Source organism: Drosophila melanogaster, chromosome 3L (genome assembly GCF_000001215.4).
Source record: "Drosophila melanogaster chromosome 3L".
In the NCBI taxonomy this organism is placed as follows: domain Eukaryota; kingdom Metazoa; phylum Arthropoda; class Insecta; order Diptera; family Drosophilidae; genus Drosophila; species Drosophila melanogaster.
This window is the reverse complement of record NT_037436.4, coordinates 1,333,147-1,349,656: the sequence shown is the minus strand read 5'-3', so window position 1 is coordinate 1,349,656 and position 16,510 is coordinate 1,333,147. Positions and strand designations below refer to the sequence as shown.

At 45.4% G+C, this 16,510-nt stretch overlaps 4 protein-coding genes across 11 annotated transcripts in view; 3 read left to right on the top strand and 1 right to left on the bottom strand.

Moving 5' to 3' along the window:
• Ptp61F (Protein tyrosine phosphatase 61F) overlaps positions 1-7,164 on the top strand; it is a 132,765-nt gene extending 125,601 nt beyond the window's left edge. For 2 of the 5 annotated variants that reach the window (NM_167874.2, NM_057340.4), the window contains exons 2-7: positions 3,207-3,380; positions 3,452-3,714; positions 3,793-4,159; positions 4,496-5,031; positions 5,128-5,253; positions 7,024-7,164. In NM_167874.2, the coding sequence (NP_728600.1) occupies positions 3,207-3,380; positions 3,452-3,714; positions 3,793-4,159; positions 4,496-5,031; positions 5,128-5,253; positions 7,024-7,060 (1,503 nt within the window). In that variant the 3' untranslated portion in view covers positions 7,061-7,164. Of the gene's footprint in view, positions 1-114; positions 459-3,206; positions 3,381-3,451; positions 3,715-3,792; positions 4,160-4,495; positions 5,032-5,127; positions 6,939-7,023 lie in introns of those variants that run through there. The other 3 variants (NM_167875.2, NM_001274324.2, NM_057339.5) reach the window with 3 other exon arrangements.
• An 89-nt stretch (positions 7,165-7,253) lies between these two features.
• Positions 7,254-10,197, top strand: indra. 3 transcript variants are annotated; one of them, NM_167873.2, is made up of 3 exons: positions 7,254-7,285; positions 7,588-7,729; positions 7,796-10,197. In NM_167873.2, exons 1-3 carry the CDS (start codon positions 7,266-7,268, stop codon positions 9,833-9,835), a joined length of 2,202 nt encoding a protein of 733 aa, NP_728599.1. In that variant the 5' UTR covers positions 7,254-7,265; the 3' UTR covers positions 9,836-10,197. The 3 variants fall into 3 exon arrangements, with proteins under 3 accessions (NP_728599.1, NP_612104.1, NP_001261252.1); NM_138260.5 differs by lacking the exon at positions 7,254-7,285 and having other exon boundaries at positions 7,286-7,729; NM_001274323.1 differs by lacking the exon at positions 7,254-7,285 and having other exon boundaries at positions 7,492-7,729.
• A 44-nt stretch (positions 10,198-10,241) lies between these two features.
• Hmbs (Hydroxymethylbilane synthase) lies at positions 10,242-14,768 on the bottom strand. The gene is made up of 4 exons (NM_138259.3): positions 14,369-14,768; positions 13,641-13,713; positions 12,117-12,386; positions 10,242-12,054 (listed from the first exon to the last, which is right to left on the bottom strand). The coding sequence occupies exons 1-4, from the start codon at positions 14,414-14,416 to the stop codon at positions 10,487-10,489; spliced, it is 1,959 nt and encodes a 652-aa protein (NP_612103.1). The 5' UTR covers positions 14,417-14,768; the 3' UTR covers positions 10,242-10,486.
• On the top strand, positions 14,298-16,418 carry CG2211 (uncharacterized protein). 2 transcript variants are annotated; one of them, NM_138258.3, is made up of 4 exons: positions 14,298-14,616; positions 14,685-15,144; positions 15,201-15,968; positions 16,025-16,418. In NM_138258.3, exons 2-4 carry the CDS (start codon positions 15,136-15,138, stop codon positions 16,238-16,240), a joined length of 993 nt encoding a protein of 330 aa, NP_612102.2. In that variant the 5' UTR covers positions 14,298-14,616; positions 14,685-15,135; the 3' UTR covers positions 16,241-16,418. The 2 variants fall into 2 exon arrangements, with proteins under 2 accessions (NP_612102.2, NP_001261251.1); NM_001274322.1 differs by lacking the exon at positions 14,298-14,616 and having other exon boundaries at positions 15,081-15,144.
• The last annotated feature ends 92 nt before the right edge of the window (positions 16,419-16,510 follow it).

Here is a 16,510-nt window from a genome sequence, read left to right as displayed (position 1 = left end):
GGCATGCGTCTGGTTTTTTGAGTCTCGCTTTGGGCTGCTTCTGGTTGCCTGTCGGAATTGGAGTCGGAATCCTCTCCTTGCCCCTTCTTCTCTCCTCCTCCACCTCCACTCGTTCTTTATAGCCAGTTCCGGCGAACTGTCTTCAGCTGCTACTCCTCCTCCTCTGTTCCTCTGTGCCTCTTTCAGCGCTTCCACTCACTTGAATTGGGATTTCACGGAATTCCACTCCGCAGTTAGGATGACACAGTATATGGTCGTGTGTAGAAATATCTCGTTTCTGGACCCGCTCCTCGGCATCCTCGTTCGTCATCCTTTGTGCTCGCGTCGAGGATAATCTAATTTTCCAGCTAACTGGAAGGCAGCCCGCAATTGTGCGTCGAAACTGACTGGAAAATAGCTACCAGCCATTTCCACTGAAATACAGTGCAACTTGACTAAGACGATCTTGTTAGGCCAAAGTGAGATTTCAATAAACTTTCTTTAATCATATTTTCTCATTAAATCATAAATAGTTTTCAGCTTGATAATATTACTTTCGTGAAATTCATCTAAATTCGCTGAATTTTATATGTTCCATAGCATGTAAACGTTGACTCATTTTTGTTGCAATGAAAAACAACTATGATCAATGTGAAAACATCACATTTTTCGATGATTACTTTATGAATAAGACCGACCTACCCCAATTTTTACTTTAATAACATTTAGCTGTGCATGCTACTACATTTCTGAAGAAAATTATAATCCATTATAGGCACTTATCTGTCTTTATTATAGAAATTCCAAAACACATTCTTCTAAGAATTAATAAATCGCAAATATGTGTGAACATAAACGGTACAACTAATTTTGTGGTTATCATTAAAACTTCCAATTTATTTGACATTTGCCATATGATAGCCCATCATAGGGGATTTGGACTGTAGCCAAAAACGCAGTGACGCATTCGGACCGTATTGTTTTGCTATGCTTTGCTTTATGTTTAATCATTTCCATTGAACGAAGTGCGTTACACTGGGTCTTCTCAACTCGCCGCCCCTCCCCGCCTATCAGCTCATACCTAGCGCCTTCTCGATCCATCCGTTCCATCAACATCCCACCCAACCCACTCCGTCCCATTATGACAACCTCCGTGGACTGTGACGAAGCTCCTCCACAGCTATACCCTGCCAGAGGGTGTTATAGTCCTTACCAGTCGTTGGTATCAACAGGTGACCGTCTTCTTTTTCGTTTCTCTGGAAACAGTCAAGCCAGATTTTATGAAATATGAAACTTGTTAACTCGCATAGTGTGTGTGAAAGGGTATGTCAAATTCGTATTGGCCAAGAAGTCTTTATCCATCGTTGCAATTGTGCTCTGCGTGCATGCAATGTTTTTGTTACTGTTTCTCGATTTCCTTCGAGCGTTGCAAGGTAAAGCAGAAACATAATAACCATAAAACGGTTTGCACGACACGCTTTGGAAACCAAAGCCCCCGAGATTTCCGCGCCTTCGCTTGGATTTCGCCACTCCGTTTAGAAGGGTCACCTGGATAGCCACCGAGCATAAAAAACAGTATGTAGCTGGTAAACGGCCCAAGACTTAATGTTCAACGGAGCCGAAGAACTGTTTTCTCCATCAGAATGAATCCAATCCAAGCTATGGATTTACATAAGTTCCGGATGGATTGTTGATTTTATATATCATATCTAGTTTGATATAGTACAAGGAATACAACTTTATACATCATAAGTACACTGAAAGTCTTTATCATTGGCAAACATTTAAATAAAGCAGCTCAATTATCTGCGCGTATTCTCACGTGACTCGTCGATTATCAGACCTTAAATAGGTGATTGTAGAAATGCTATTGAGTTGAGGAGTTTCGAGAAATATTAAGTGCAACCATGGATTTCTTTCCGTTTCTAATTACGAATTATCAAATGTAGCGATAGCCATTGAGATTTTGCTCTTTGAAAAGCTTCCTTATCGGTCATTAGCCCGTCTCAGATTTGGAGATTACGTAAAAATATGACTCTTTAAAGTTATTTCATAACAGGTCAGCTGCAGAATTTGCAGCTGATTCATTGTTGAAACATGACGAACTGACAATTAACAACTGATTTTCGAGCTGCAATCAACGCGAGCTGATGGGTAACCATATTAAATGGTTACTCATCACCGCATGCATGTGATTAGCTTTGAGCCGAGTTTAAGGAGCACTTGTCGTCGCCAGGTGGTTGCCATTGACCTTGTTAACGGTTCGGTAGTCGGATTCGATGGTTCAATTGGCGGGGCCACTTTCAGCTGCGCCAGCAATTCCCCGTTCACACTGCTGATAATGCCGCACCGGTCATGCCCAAGATAATGCCATTACCGACAGCTTGCTTTGCCATCGCCATCACCAACATCGCATGGCTAATTAGTCACGCCCGCTATGTAGACTGGGTGGGCTTTTCATATGCCGCATGGTTCCCTCCCAGTCCGATGCCCCTTACATGTATCTACTATCGCTTCAATCGCAGGGTTTGCCAATCCGGAGGAGCCCCTTGTCGCTGGGCCAAGTGATGAATCACTGCAAAGGGGGCAACCCCCATGGAAAAAAACAAATTCGATTTCTGTAACATTCTAGCATTCTTCTAACAGGATCTTATCAATTCGTTTCTTGACAATTTGTTTGCGAGTCAGTCAAACAAATGTATCACTTTAAAACTAGTTATTATCAGACCATTATGAGTCTGAACGTTTTCATTTTCTCGGAACACAAATCGTAAAAAGCTTAATTGCGCCTTACAGTTTCTCAGTTTGTATGGTTCTAAAAGGAAGCTCTGATATTCGTTTTAACAATGCCATTCAATACTATTGTGCACTGCTATTTGCTGTTTGCTCTTGTATCGAAGAATTCGTTGGGTCATTTCATGCATAAATGTTTAATTAGTTTGAACTTTTGGTCTTATTACTGTCTTAGATAATTGAGTAACACGAAAACTATATTTTTTACGAATTTTGTACCAGAAAGAAGAGATCTTCCAGTAAGACACTATAGTAGTTGTCTTCTGGGGTCTGGAACGCTTAGGTAAATAGCGCAAATCTCACAAAATCCCCTGAATTACCGCCTGCAAATTGACTGATAAGTTGTCAGTAAAGCGACCGAATTTTAATACCACCTCAACCTTTGTTGTTATGGGTAGTTTCGATTGTACTAATCGCTCTTTTCGGAATTCCAGGAAATTTGTGAGACCTGCGACCGGGAGGCGAAGGAGAAGCAGTTCAGCACCTCGGAATCGGAACGCCACACGAACCGCGGCCTGAATCGCTATCGGGATGTGAATCCGTACGATCATTCCCGCATTGTTTTGAAGCGCGGCAGCGTAGACTACATCAATGCGAACCTGGTTCAGGTGGGTCACGTTTTTAATGCATACACACACCCCTAATTAAACGCCTAATGCGATCAATCAATCCTTTCTAGCTGGAGCGCGCCGAGCGCCAGTACATCCTGACCCAAGGACCGCTGGTGGACACAGTGGGCCACTTCTGGCTGATGGTATGGGAGCAGAAGTCCAGAGCAGTTCTCATGCTCAACAAGCTGATGGAGAAGAAACAGATCAAGTGCCACCTCTACTGGCCCAACGAGATGGGAGCCGACAAGGCCCTGAAACTGCCCCACGTCAAACTCACCGTGGAGCTCGTCCGTCTCGAGACCTACCAGAACTTTGTGCGGCGATGGTTCAAGTGAGTAGAACTCTTTATTCTTCTTCTGCTTCAAACCATTTGTACATGTGGACTAATTGCCTTTGACTATTTCTCTAGATTAACCGATCTCGAAACGCAGCAGAGTCGTGAAGTGATGCAGTTCCACTACACCACATGGCCGGACTTTGGCATTCCCAGCTCGCCGAACGCATTCCTTAAGTTCTTGCAGCAGGTTCGCGACTCCGGCTGCCTCAGCCGCGACGTGGGTCCAGCCGTAGTGCACTGCAGTGCCGGAATCGGGCGGTCGGGCACCTTCTGCCTGGTGGACTGTTGCCTGGTACTTATCGACAAGTACGGAGAGTGCAATGTGTCCAAGGTGCTCTGCGAGCTGCGCAGCTACCGCATGGGCCTCATACAGACCGCCGACCAGCTGGACTTCTCCTACCAGGCGATCATCGAGGGCATTAAAAAGCTGCACGATCCCGTATGTATGCGCGACCAGCGGTCGGCGTTTGGGAGTCAAACTTGGGGGCTGCCAAGCACCGCCGTATATATTGCACATCGCTATTTATTCTGGGGGGTCACAGAAATCTCTGGGCTTGGTTATGGTTACTAGAATTCATATTGTTTAATGGAATTATGATTACTTTTGAAAACTGTATTATGTTTAGTTTTGTTTTTTATTATGTGATCTAGTATCAGCTTAATGATTATTGTTTAATTGATGCGAAAAAGAAACCATTGTTTTTGGTTTGCAGAGATTTCTGTGAAGGCCCTGATTATTTTCCGCGACTAATTAGAACATTTGATTTCTCTTCAGACCTTTCTTGACGCTGAAGAACCCCTCATTAGCAACGACACAGAGACTCACACACTGGATGAGCTGCCGCCGCCATTGCCCCCACGCGTCCAATCGCTTAATCTGCCACTGGCCCCCAATTCCGGCGGTATACTTTCGCTCAATATGCGCGCGGCCCAGGCTAATGGAGCTGAAAGTATCGGCAAAGAGCTGAGCAAGGACGCCCTGAACAACTTCATTAATCAGCACGACATGATCCACGATGCCGAGGTGGCCGACAGTCGTCCCTTGCCGCCATTACCCGTAAGGGCTTTCAACGATTCGGACAGCGATGAGGATTACTTGCTGGATGACGATGACGAGGACGACACCGATGAGGATGAGGAGTACGAGACCATTAACGAGCACGATGCCGATCCAGTTAATGGACACGTGCCCGCGACAACACAGCCACATGCCGACGATGTTAATGCCAACAACGAGAAGCCAGCGGTGCCAGTCGACGAGCAGCACAAGGCGAACGGCATCGATCCAATTCCAGGCCAGCTCCCAGCCAGGTAAGAATCTAGTCTTAGATCTGCTCAGTATCTATTTTTCAACCGCCTAGTCAAACAAAAATCCCTCTAATCCCCTTCCAAATTCGTACTTTTCAGTCCCGAGAACGAGCTGAAGCGGCGAAAACGCAACGAATACCAGGCCAGCCTGGAGCAGAAGGTCAACGACATGAAGCGGAAGCAGCGGGAGAACGAGGACAAACAGCTGGCGGCAAAGAAACGAAGGTCATTACTCACATATATTGCCGCTGGTGTTGTGGTGGGCGTGATCTGCGCCTACGCATACACGAAGCTAGGTTAAGTGCCCCGTAGCCACTAAGTAGTCGTAGATCAGTAGTAGCAATAGCTGTATGACGTATTTAGTTGCCGTAGGAGACCGATTCCTCCCCTGATACCCGATTTCCGACTTCCGATCCCCACCTGCTCGTCCGCCTGACCCGGCATCTAATGCGGGCAACGAATCAAGGACGACGTGCAACGGATCGGAAAGGATCAGAGATCGGACGGAATCGCATCGCAACGCCATGCAATCGCACACGAATTGCGGATGGCGGATTGATTGAGCTGAACGAACGATACAAGATGCATAAATATTAGGGAATTTTTTATATACGAAATACAAGAAGGAAAACAAAAGAAACAAATGAAAGAAAAGAAGCAACTAAACTAAACTAACGAAAATCGGGTAGAAATCACGTCAAATGTAGATTTTGCGCAATAGACTGACATTTTAGATCAAATTTATTTTCTACACTCTAAAAATGGATTGATAACCGACCAGATGCCCCAAACGAGCCATACCAAATGCAAAGCTCACCCTACTTGCTCGCTATGCTTAAAATATTAAGAATATCATAACTACCAATGTTTCAAGCACCCGACAACCACCCACTACACGCTTCACTTGTTGTTGTACAGCAATTTCTTATAGCATACGACCTATGTATATTTATTTATGAAGATTATGAGAAACCACCACTTGTTGTAGTACATGGCAAAATATAAAGTGCAGCAATGTGCCAAAAAGAACCGAATCGGAGAATTGTACGAAGTGTCCTAAACGACTCTTAATTTTACTTTGCCTCCCGCCTACCACTACCACTAACTTTGAATTGTTGTGTTTAAAATTAAAGACCCTGTCCCCCCTTAAACGAGCACTTTATTAATGAATCGAAATTCAGCGCCATTAAAGCAATAACTTACGGTTAAACAAAACAGCTCGATGTACACCTATATCTCGTTTAACGCTTTTAAGGAGTGTTATAATCAAAATTGTTCATTTCGCACACTCGCCCCCGATCGATCTGAAATCAAAATAAAGTGATTCTTTTTTCAAATTGTGACCGTGGACTAGTTGCACGTGGCTAGTTGCAAATCAAATTAAACTAAAATCGGTTTACTAAGTCGCTAAGCGAAGTATAGGTGTATGATTTAATTATAATCCAGGTTTTGCCATAGCGAAACCATTTTGTATTAGAACGAGAGAACGAAGAAGGCGAAAGACTATTCAATGGTTTTTCCAGTAGAGTAAGTGTGCAGTCCCAATCCCAAGAAACATATTTATATAAACGTGTAGCGTGAGAGGACGCAAATATTTTTTATATGTGTAACCCACACTTTAACAAAATTCAAGTAACCACCCCCGAAAGCGAGGCACTATGAATCCATATGAAATCGGATGGGCCCAGGAGGATAACAAATAAAGGAAATACATATTTATATTAAGTATATTTAACAGAAACAACATGAACAATACCTAGTAATGCCTAGTTAACTAAACGTCGGCTAAGTACACCAACCGTACACTGAAACAAATCCAACACAACACAGTACTATACAATATTATGCCTATGAGAGAAAGAGAAAGGAGGAGCAGAGAAAGTATTCAAATAAAGCTATACGTTTAAGACATGAAAACTGCGAACCGCTTGATCCTGGCGCATTCCCTTGCCATGTCCTTGTCATTCATAACATTTTTCATCTCTTTGTTTGCAGGCGCGGGAACCGACTCAAAAAATCCAAGACAAAGTAACGGCACAGCCCATCCAGGTCAGCACCAACACAAAGAAACAAACTAAACATATCATTTTGCATTACTGTAGCTTCTAATGCCTAAATAAACTATTTTTAAATTGGAAACCAAGTTCAGAGTTATCGATTATATATCGACACGCAAAGCTGTTGCATAACGCGACGTGAGCATTAACAGAATGTTAATGTAACTTAGTGTGACCGGAATGCGCAATATACTGCTTTGGTAATATTTTTTAAAGTTGCTACTGCCATTATAGGTAGTTTAAAAACTGTTTTCTACACTCTTTCTAAATTTGATGCAAAAATTATTAAGATTAAGATTCGTTCTGCGAACGTTCTGCAGTTGCTTCTTTTAACGTGCAACCATAATATATAAGCACACTATGTGGTATATTTTGGTGACTCGGTCTGGCAGCACTGCAGTTGATTAACATAGATAGCAGTGTTTGGTAACTGTAGCCCCGCAAAAAAAAAAACGTGCGCACGTTGTTTGATTTCTGTTTTTGTTTTTGCTGGAAAACTTAGTGAAAATATGACCAAGGTGCAAAAAGAGGTGCGATGCGACCATTGCGGCACAAGCCAAGGGTCCAAGAGTGTTTTTTCAGGTCAGAAGGTGTTCCTGGGCAGGAAAATAACAGACGTACTGGAGACCATCACCCACAGAAGCGTGAGTTGGAAATGGCGGCATTCTGATTTCCCTTCTCGTCATCTAAATCATCCCATCCCATTTCAGATCCCATCATCCTTGCCCATCAAGATATGCTTCGTCTGCACCTCCACATTCATGTCCAGCGCGGCACTAATCGAGAAGGTCCGCGAGACGGTGGACAGGGTACAGGAGCAGCCCGCCAAGAAGACTAAGGTAGCGGAAATAGAGGAGCCATCGACACAGGAAAGCGATAAGAAGGCGGTTAAGGTGCCAAAAAAGAACACCACCCTCCGTCAGCGCAGCAAGTCCATAGCAGCTTTCCCGCCAAGCTTTGTGAATGGAGCTAATACTAATACAGAAATCGAGATCATTAGTGCTTCGCCCAAGAAACTCGATAAGACCCCTAAAAAGCAGATATCTCGACTCTTCGAGGATAATCTTAACGATTCGGTTAAGCTGACGCCCGCCAAAGAGGTGTCGTCTACTAAAAAGGCTTTCCTTAATCTCTTTGGCAACGGCGGCAACGATGCCATCGAAGTACTGACCGAGAGCGAGGAAGAGGAGGACTCGGATAAAGGTCCTATCACCATTAACACAAATAACTTTCAGTGTCCAGAGTGCGAATTTCACGCAAAGTTTCCCAAACCGTACAAGGAGCATCTGCAGAAGGAGCACGGTCTTCAAAGACCACGCATATACCCCTGTACCTTGTGTATTAAGACTTTTGGAGTGCTTAAGACTTTGAAAAATCATTTAAGGGACACTCACTCACGCACTTTTGAAAGCGAGGCTAAGACTAAGGCGAAGGAAAGCAAGGAAAAAGAGGCTAAGTCAGGGGCCAAGAATAAAATTGACGCAAAGGCAAAGGAGACCAATGCTGTGAGTCAAAGGAAGAAGCCAAAAGAAAAAAAGTCCAAAGAGAAAAAGACAGAGATCAAATGTAATGTTGAAACCAAAGTGGTTGACGAAATCGACGACCAAGTGAACAACAAAAAGGGCACAGATAGTGAGGACGCAGACCAGACCCAGGCTACCAAAATCGCCTCCTTTAAAGCGCTAAATGAGTCATTAATGAAGAAAAGGATGTTAGAGAACGTGATCGACTCGGAATATACATTTGCCATCAATGGATCCAGCGCCTCCACTCCCAGGGCGGATTCGAATAATTTTCAGTGCGAGATCTGCGACTGTGAGCTGATGACCGCCAAGCAGATGCAGGAGCACATGAAGACCGTCCACAGCATCGACAAGCCAAAGGTTTTCAAGTGCCACGTCTGCGAGAAGAGTTTGGCTACCAAACAGTCGCTGAAAACGCACATGACTCTACATGCCGACGGTGCTGAAGCGCCGAACTCCAGCAAGCGAAAGATTCTGCAGGACGAGGATGAGGACGTAGACATTCTGGGTACGACTCAGATTGAAAACACGGCCGAGAAGGTTGAAGGACCTAAGAAATCACAACAAAGCCCTACTAAAGCCGCAAAGTTCACCAACCGAAAGATTCTGCAAGAAGAGGATGAGGTTGTGGAAATTGTGGACGCTTTTAAGACTGACAACACCGCGGAGGATGATGAAGGACCCGCAGAAGAAAAGATTATACGATCCAGGAACAACATTCAGCACCAGGTCGATGGAGGCATGATTGCACCTCGGTCGCCAGCTAAAAAGACAAAGAAGACCAGTCACGTAGATCTGTCTGTGTCCACAACCAATGGCAATTCGCCTGCAAAGTCAGAAAAACGAAAAAAACAAGACAAATCTGAGGACACGCTCCCCTCATCTGATGTAGACATAGTGGAAGAAATCAACTACAACGTGCGGCCGCACAAAAAGGCTCGCCTGGAGTCCATTGGTGACTCAACAGCCGACGAGTCGACCCTCAGCTGCGACCGGTGCGGGAAGTTCGTCAAATCGCGTCAACGCTTGGACTCGCACATGGAGAAAAAGCACGCCGCCAAACTACAGTGCACCCTATGCAAGGAAGTCTACCAGAACCAAATGGATTACGTGGCTCACTTCTCGAACTGTGGTTCCGAAGGTGGACTTCCATGCGGCGTAGCCAATTGCAAGAAGGTCTTCACGGAGGCCAACTTCCTATCCTCGCACCTGCGCAAGCGCCACTAGTTGCACTAGACTCCCTTTTATTTTTGTTTTTCATTTCATTCTCTTGACCAATGTAGTTTTACGTTAGCTTATTGCTATGTTAAGTATAATTCTTTGAATTTTCAATGGCTAACTTTGAAAGGGTCTATATAAAGTTGATAAAAGTCGATGAAAACTGCAATTTATAACAAGGTTACTTCATACATTTTTAACTATTATTAAGTTCAATTCAAAAGATAAGTTTAATTTGTATATTAAGACTTTATTATAACCGCATTGGTTACACCACTTGTACTCACCAAGAGTATATAAATTAGCTTGAATGTAATAAACATATTTGTACTGAGCGATGAACTGTTAATAAAAAATGGCAAAAAGCTACGAAATTGCTTGTTTCAATCAGTGGAGAGAAAAAATGACACAATATGAGTTCACTTATACATTTATTTGTCATATTCCCGAAACAAAAACAAAACTAAAATAACGTTTACGCGGAAACCAACCATTAACGATGCATTCGCCGGGGAGAGCAGAAGGATTGAATACAATACCGATGTTAAATCAGGGGAAGCATGAGTTCTCCACGGGAGTTCAACAACGAGGCGGAAATGAAAAACATTTTGTCTAGTTACACTTTTCTACTTAATGTAAACGATGATATTGATGACGGGCTCAAGACGACGCCACTTTGCCGTGAATCTCTGCCTGGGCCACCTTCATCACGTCGAGGGCGCCGCGCTTGATCAGGTCCTCCGCCAGCGTCTTGCCCAGCTGGTTGGCCTTCTCGTAGATGCCCCGACTGTGACAGGCGTGCTGGTAGAGACCGCAGAACAGGTTTTCCACATCCTCAATGAGCACCGAGTGCTGCGGCGTCGGCTGCTCCTCGTCGGCGTAGTCGAACATTTGGACCGTTTTCTGCAGGAACGGGCACTTGGCTGTGGCTGCGTTTCCGTTGTCCTTAGCCGGCGCCTCAAGACCGCTGCCCTGATGCATGGCCGCAAAGGGACACTTGGAGGAAGTTGCAACATTATCCACTTCATCGCCAGCGCTGCTGGCATTACTGGCTCTGCTGCTCGGTGGCGTGGGCAAAATAGAAGCTGATGCTCCTGCCACACCGCCAGTCACTGGACACTTTCCAGCTTGGGCAAAGGATACCTTCACATCGTTGTTAACGTACGGACATTCGCCCATGAAGTCCTGTCCCACGGGCATCTGTAGTGGACAGTGAGCAGTGGTGGCCGATTCCCCTCCACTTCCACTCTTGGCGCTGAAGGAATCCCCAGAGTCTGCATGCGCTACTGGACATTTGGCAGGAACCATTGCCTGATTGTGCGGCACTGGGCACTGGCCCATCACTTCCTGACCGCCCACCAAGCGAAGAGGGCACTGACGGGGAGTGGTGTTCACATTGTTGGTATCCGCATCGCCACCACCACTAACTCCGGTAGGTCCCACAGCATTGTTGTTACTCAGCACTGGGCAGTGACTGGCCAGATCCGAGAGCTGATCCACAGTGTAACCGGAGAGAGCTGCGCAAGCAGCCGCATCCTCACAGATCACTGGAGGGCTGCCTTGCTGGCGCGGACTGCTGGAATTCGAGTCCGAACCCGAACTGTCGTTGCCATTTCTGGCACGCTTCGTGGCCGGGGGAGAATCGCAGCTGCTGCTGGTCTCCTCCTGCAACTGGCTGGTGGCCTCCTGGGCCCCTCGTTTCCGTTGGTCCCCCTCCAATTTTTGTTCATTTAAGGCACATGCCAGATGGTTCCGTATCTCTATTGCACCATCCAGGCTCCAAACTGCACCGGTGAGGGATAGTCCCACCTCCTGGCTGTTTCCATTCAAGGGCTCGCCCTTTAAGTTGCTCCAAACAGCCACGGGGGCGGAGCAACCCCCTCCCAAAGTCTTCAGGAAGCTTCGTTCTGCTAGGATGCGGCACGTTGTATTCAGGCACATAAGTTTCTGCAGCATTGCCAGCACTTGGTCGTCATTAGCCCGACACTCCACGGCCAGGGCTCCTTGGCCAACAGCATAGAGCAAGTCGGTCGGCTCCAGCACCTGGCTAATACGACTCATCCAGCCCATTCTCACCAAGCCGGCCTGAGCGAGTATGATGCCGGAGAACTTGGAATCGGCTGCATCCAGCTTGGCCAGTCGAGTATTTAGATTTCCACGGATGTCGCACACCGTCAAATGGGGATACATCCTGCGAATCTGGGCTGTGCGACGAAGAGATGAGGTTCCTGTGGATATAGGGTACATTTGAATCATTTTAATCACAATTAGCCATATTTGTCACACCCACCAATCACGCTGCCCTTTGGAAGCGAGGCTATCGTGTGGCCCTTGAAGTTCTCCCGCAGAACGAGGGCGTCCCGCGCATCTTCTCGCTCCAGCACGGCTCCGATGGCCATTCCTGTTGGCAGGGCTGTAGGCAGATCCTTGAGGGAGTGCACCACAAAGTCAACGCCACCGTTGCGCAGCGCATCCTCGAGGTCGCGGGTGAACAGGCTCTTCTCGCCAATCTTAGGAAGGGAAACGTTCAGCACACGATCGCCAAATGTCGACATGGTGTCTGTAAAATACAATTAGACCGGTTGAAACAACATAGCGTTTTGTATTTATCTTACTAAATATTTAACTTTGATAAGCGATTTCATATTCATTATCGTACACAATTTACTTCTTCTGACCTCAGAAATTGTACCCACTTGAAACGACATCTTAGATCAATAATCTAAGGATGGCGTTTCCATAATTGCAGTTTGTTATGTCATCATCACCTGATAAGGAACCCAGTAGCACGCCAGGTTCTCCACTTTACGACAGCAATCAAGCGAGACATGCAAACGGAATAGGTATATCTCCCCAATTTCCCCTTTCCTAGTTTGGACCCGCAGCGATAATGTCTTTTCCAAATGTTTTGCTTATCGGACCGGGAATAGAATTTGAATAAAAGCGTATATCAAAGAGGGAAATTGCGTGCGAGGCGTTGAGTAAAGCACTTGGCAAATTTTATGTCAATGAAATATGGATAGGGCAAGTGAAATCCAACAATTTCAAATAGATTACGGTGGTGCTAGCCATGATAAAGCCACACCGACTGACTCATCGTGGGTGCTTCCAAATGTATTTCCATAAACTGGCCAATCTTATCGGGTTCAAAGGTACTCAACATGCCTGTGCAAATACAATTTCAACAGATTTCCCATAATGTCGCCAGAAAGTGCGACTCTTATCGAATATTTCACTGCGATCAGAGATAGACCGATCGAATGTCGTATCACTTCATCCAAACAAAAATTCTCACGTAATGTGGTTCAGCCAACAGAATTTATATGGCCAAAACAGTTTGGTAGTTCCAAAGAATAATAATTATCTCTAGTGCTGATTATTTGCCCGCTACTGTATGTTTGTGCGTATGTGTGAGTTGGCATTCCCTAATCTCGGGAGAAACAACAACAGCACAGCCATTGACATTGAGCAAACTTCGGCAAATGGCACGTGAGCGGAAAAGAGATGACGAAAGAGCGAGAGCAATGAATTTAGAGAAGCCGATATGCATAAAGCCGATCGTATGCAATCCCATTTAAACAGTCGCAACATTTGCTATGACCACTATCAGAACGCTAGATAAGCATGGCTCCTGCTGGAATTTCCACAAGTCATGCTTCGTGTAGAGTTTCTAAAGGCCCCTGTGCAGCATGACTGCGCTGTTTACATGTATGTATGTAAGCACTTCCAACTCCCTTTCAGTTTGCTGATCATGAGTTTCCAATTCCCCTTCCAGCCGGTGCCCCAATATTTATCAACCCCGACTTTCACTTACGGATCTCGAATTTCTGCTTGGGATATAGCTTCTGCAGGCGGCCGATGACATGTTTGGTCTGAATCAGAGCGAGCTGAAAAGGGGGAAGGGGGTTAAATTGTTTAATAGAGTGCCTATTATATGCTAAATGCAAATTAACAGAGAGAAGGAGAGAGTAGGGCACTTAGCTCGCAAATAAGTCAAGTAATTTCAAATTGGAATGCCAGCAGCACACAGGTGGCCTTCACTTCGAGCACGATCAAAGGTGGCGGCTCAGTGCAATTAACACAAAAATTATTAAAAGGCCCAGCTTAAAATCAAGTTTTCAAATGGGGTCCATACAAAAACAAGTACAGTGCGGGCTCGACAGAGGAACACATTTGTTTTGTGTATTATTCGTTTTTTCTACTTTCGGTTAATTATGTTGGTTTACTTTGCGAAAGTGCACTGTATTAGTTTGGCCTCTCTCTCTCACCCTCTCTGTCTGCCTCTCTCTTCCTCTCATTCTGCAAAAGTGCGTACTGTTGCTATAGCGAATTGTGTAACAGTAACCAAAAAGCAGAGCAAGTACAACAACTGCAATAACACCACGCGGAGAGCAACAAGTCTTGCATAAGGGAGGGGGAGACGGGAGAGAAAGAGAGAGCCACGAAAATGTGATTGAAATTCAAATGCAGCACTTCCAATTCGAATTCCAAGCGGATGTAGTATGCACATATTTTAGTTCTCGTCGCCTTTAACACACTTACCTCGCTCTTTCGCGATCCAACGCGTATAACCTTTTCCTGCGCCGACATTATAGGCGCTCTAATGTTTTGCTAATAAGTGTTGCACAACAATTGTTTATGCTGGGTTATTTGTTCGTTGTTCCTGTTGTTGTTGCAAAGTGAAAGTGTGTGCGAGAAGGACAGCTTTCGGGGTCACGTTGACAGCCAAAGAAGGAGGAGTGCTGATTAGAAAACCGAGCCCGGATGAACGATAAAAGATGAATGAAAACGTAAATGCACGCACTATTCAAGACACATTTTTGAGTTATTGTCACGTTGGCTTTGTACTAATCAGCAGAAAATCCCAGCCCGAACGATCTTTCCAAATTTTTAGCTGCTGGCCGATACTACGACCGAGCAAAGAGCGAAAAGTGAATGACAAGTGTGACCGCGGGCGAACCGTTAAAATATACGAAGAACGGCTGACAGGGCTGGCGAGTGCATGGGCACAGTTTGTGACTGAAGCCAGAAAAAATACTAAGCGTGACTAAAATTAGTTCAGTGTATAAATGTTAAAAATTACTTAAATATTTTTGACAATATAAGTGAAAGCAATACTTATACCCGCACATCATTTACAGCCCTATTAACATTTTAAGTTGTAAATATCTAAACTACCAAAACGAAATATTTGGTAAATTATGAAGCCCTGACAACTCTGTAGTCGATAGGCAAAAGAGCTCGCGCCATGAGCCTATCGTTCTCAGCTGTTTGGAAGCAAAACAAAGGGGAAGGACTATCAATTGGAAATGTTTCTGGTGAGGAATAATAAGTACTGAAGAAATGCAAAATAATAAAGGGCTGAACGGTCCAGTTCATCAGCCGTCCCACGCGGACGCTGGGCAACCGAATGCAGGCGGTTCGGGAGCGCTTGGGTCCGGACTTAGCTGATCAACTGGACGCTCTGCATCGTAATGTGATGCGGACTGGTCTGGTGTCCACACAGGAGCTGGAGGAGGCATTCCGCAAAACGCGCGACATGGACCACAACCCGAACCGGTTGAATCTGCTCTGGCTGCTGGGCATCGTGTTCTTCATCATGGTGGCCACCCCGGTCTTTTATGAGACCATCTCGTTCCTGCTCGGAGTGCGTTGCTTTCTGCCCAACAACTACTTGGTATGGGAGGCCACCAGGCCCATTAGTGACTGCGAGTTTTGTAAAGGGGTGAGGGCTCCCCTGATCTTGGCCAATCTCACCATGGAGGAGTTTGCACCGCACGCGTACTCCTCAATGCCCATCATTGTGAAGAGGGCGGTGGCTCACTGGCCAGCACAAAAGAACCTCAGCTTTGCCTTCATAAAAGAATTGTACGAAAGTGTCCCGGGAGCAATGGACTCAGATTGCCAGTTTCTGCACTTCAACTCTGATCTCAAGTCGCTGAAGCATGTGTTTTCCATGTCCGCGGAGCGTTCAAATCTTACTCAAGGAGTGCCCTGGTTCGTGGGCTGGAGTGTCTGCCAGCCGGCCGTCCTGGCGGAGCTCAGAAAGCTGTATCCCCGCCCGCATTTCCTGCCCTTCGATGCTGAAATGCCTCACACGGACTTCATATTAATGGGCTACGAGCAAGGGGCTGTGATGCATGTAAGTAAAAACCAAGAAATCAACGAATATTATGACTAATCTTTCAATTATTATAGCTTGATTACATTCCCCGCCTGTTGTGGCAAGCTCAGTTAAGTGGCAACAAGACCTGGTTTCTGGCACCTGCTCCTGAATGTGACCACCAGTGTCAGCCCTTCTCCTTCTATGTGGAGCCCGGAGATGCTGTGTTGGTGGACACACGCATCTGGTACCATGCCAATTCAATTCCCAAGGGTCAGTTTTCGCTCACCGTTCAGTCCGAGTATGGATGAGATGCACCTTGTAGTTCTGAGACTCAGAATTCAAACAGCCATGTTAGTCCAAACTTTCATATGGTATAAACTCCCTATTAAGATCTCGTTAAAACCACTGAAGACTTGAAATACGTGTAGTGCACTCTAAAAATTGTGCTTTTAAAAATAAAAACCCAAGTAATCCGTAAGCGATCATAATTTGTATAGAACTTTTGTTTTCAAATTTAAACCGCCACAGCTTGCGTTATCGATTTCCGATAGATGCGGCGCAGGCCATTCAAACGAAGT

Bases quoted from the DNA above. Each gene is read 5' to 3' on its own strand.
- indra (NM_167873.2), top strand. From the start codon at position 7,266: ATGCGCAATATACTGCTTTG. The intron at 7,286-7,587 runs GTAATATTTTTT...TGGAAAACTTAG, and splicing joins ATGCGCAATATACTGCTTTG to TGAAAATATGACCAAGGTGC. The intron at 7,730-7,795 runs GTGAGTTGGAAA...ATCCCATTTCAG, and splicing joins AGACCATCACCCACAGAAGC to ATCCCATCATCCTTGCCCAT.
- CG2211 (NM_138258.3), top strand. The intron at 15,969-16,024 runs GTAAGTAAAAAC...CAATTATTATAG, and splicing joins AGCAAGGGGCTGTGATGCAT to CTTGATTACATTCCCCGCCT.
- Hmbs (NM_138259.3), bottom strand. From the start codon at position 14,416: ATGTCGGCGCAGGAAAAGGTTATACGCGTTGGATCGCGAAAGAGCGAG. The intron at 12,387-13,640 runs GTAAGTGAAAGT...TGTATTTTACAG, and splicing joins CAAGCAGAAATTCGAGATCC to ACACCATGTCGACATTTGGC. The intron at 12,055-12,116 runs GTGGGTGTGACA...CTATATCCACAG, and splicing joins TCCAAAGGGCAGCGTGATTG to GAACCTCATCTCTTCGTCGC.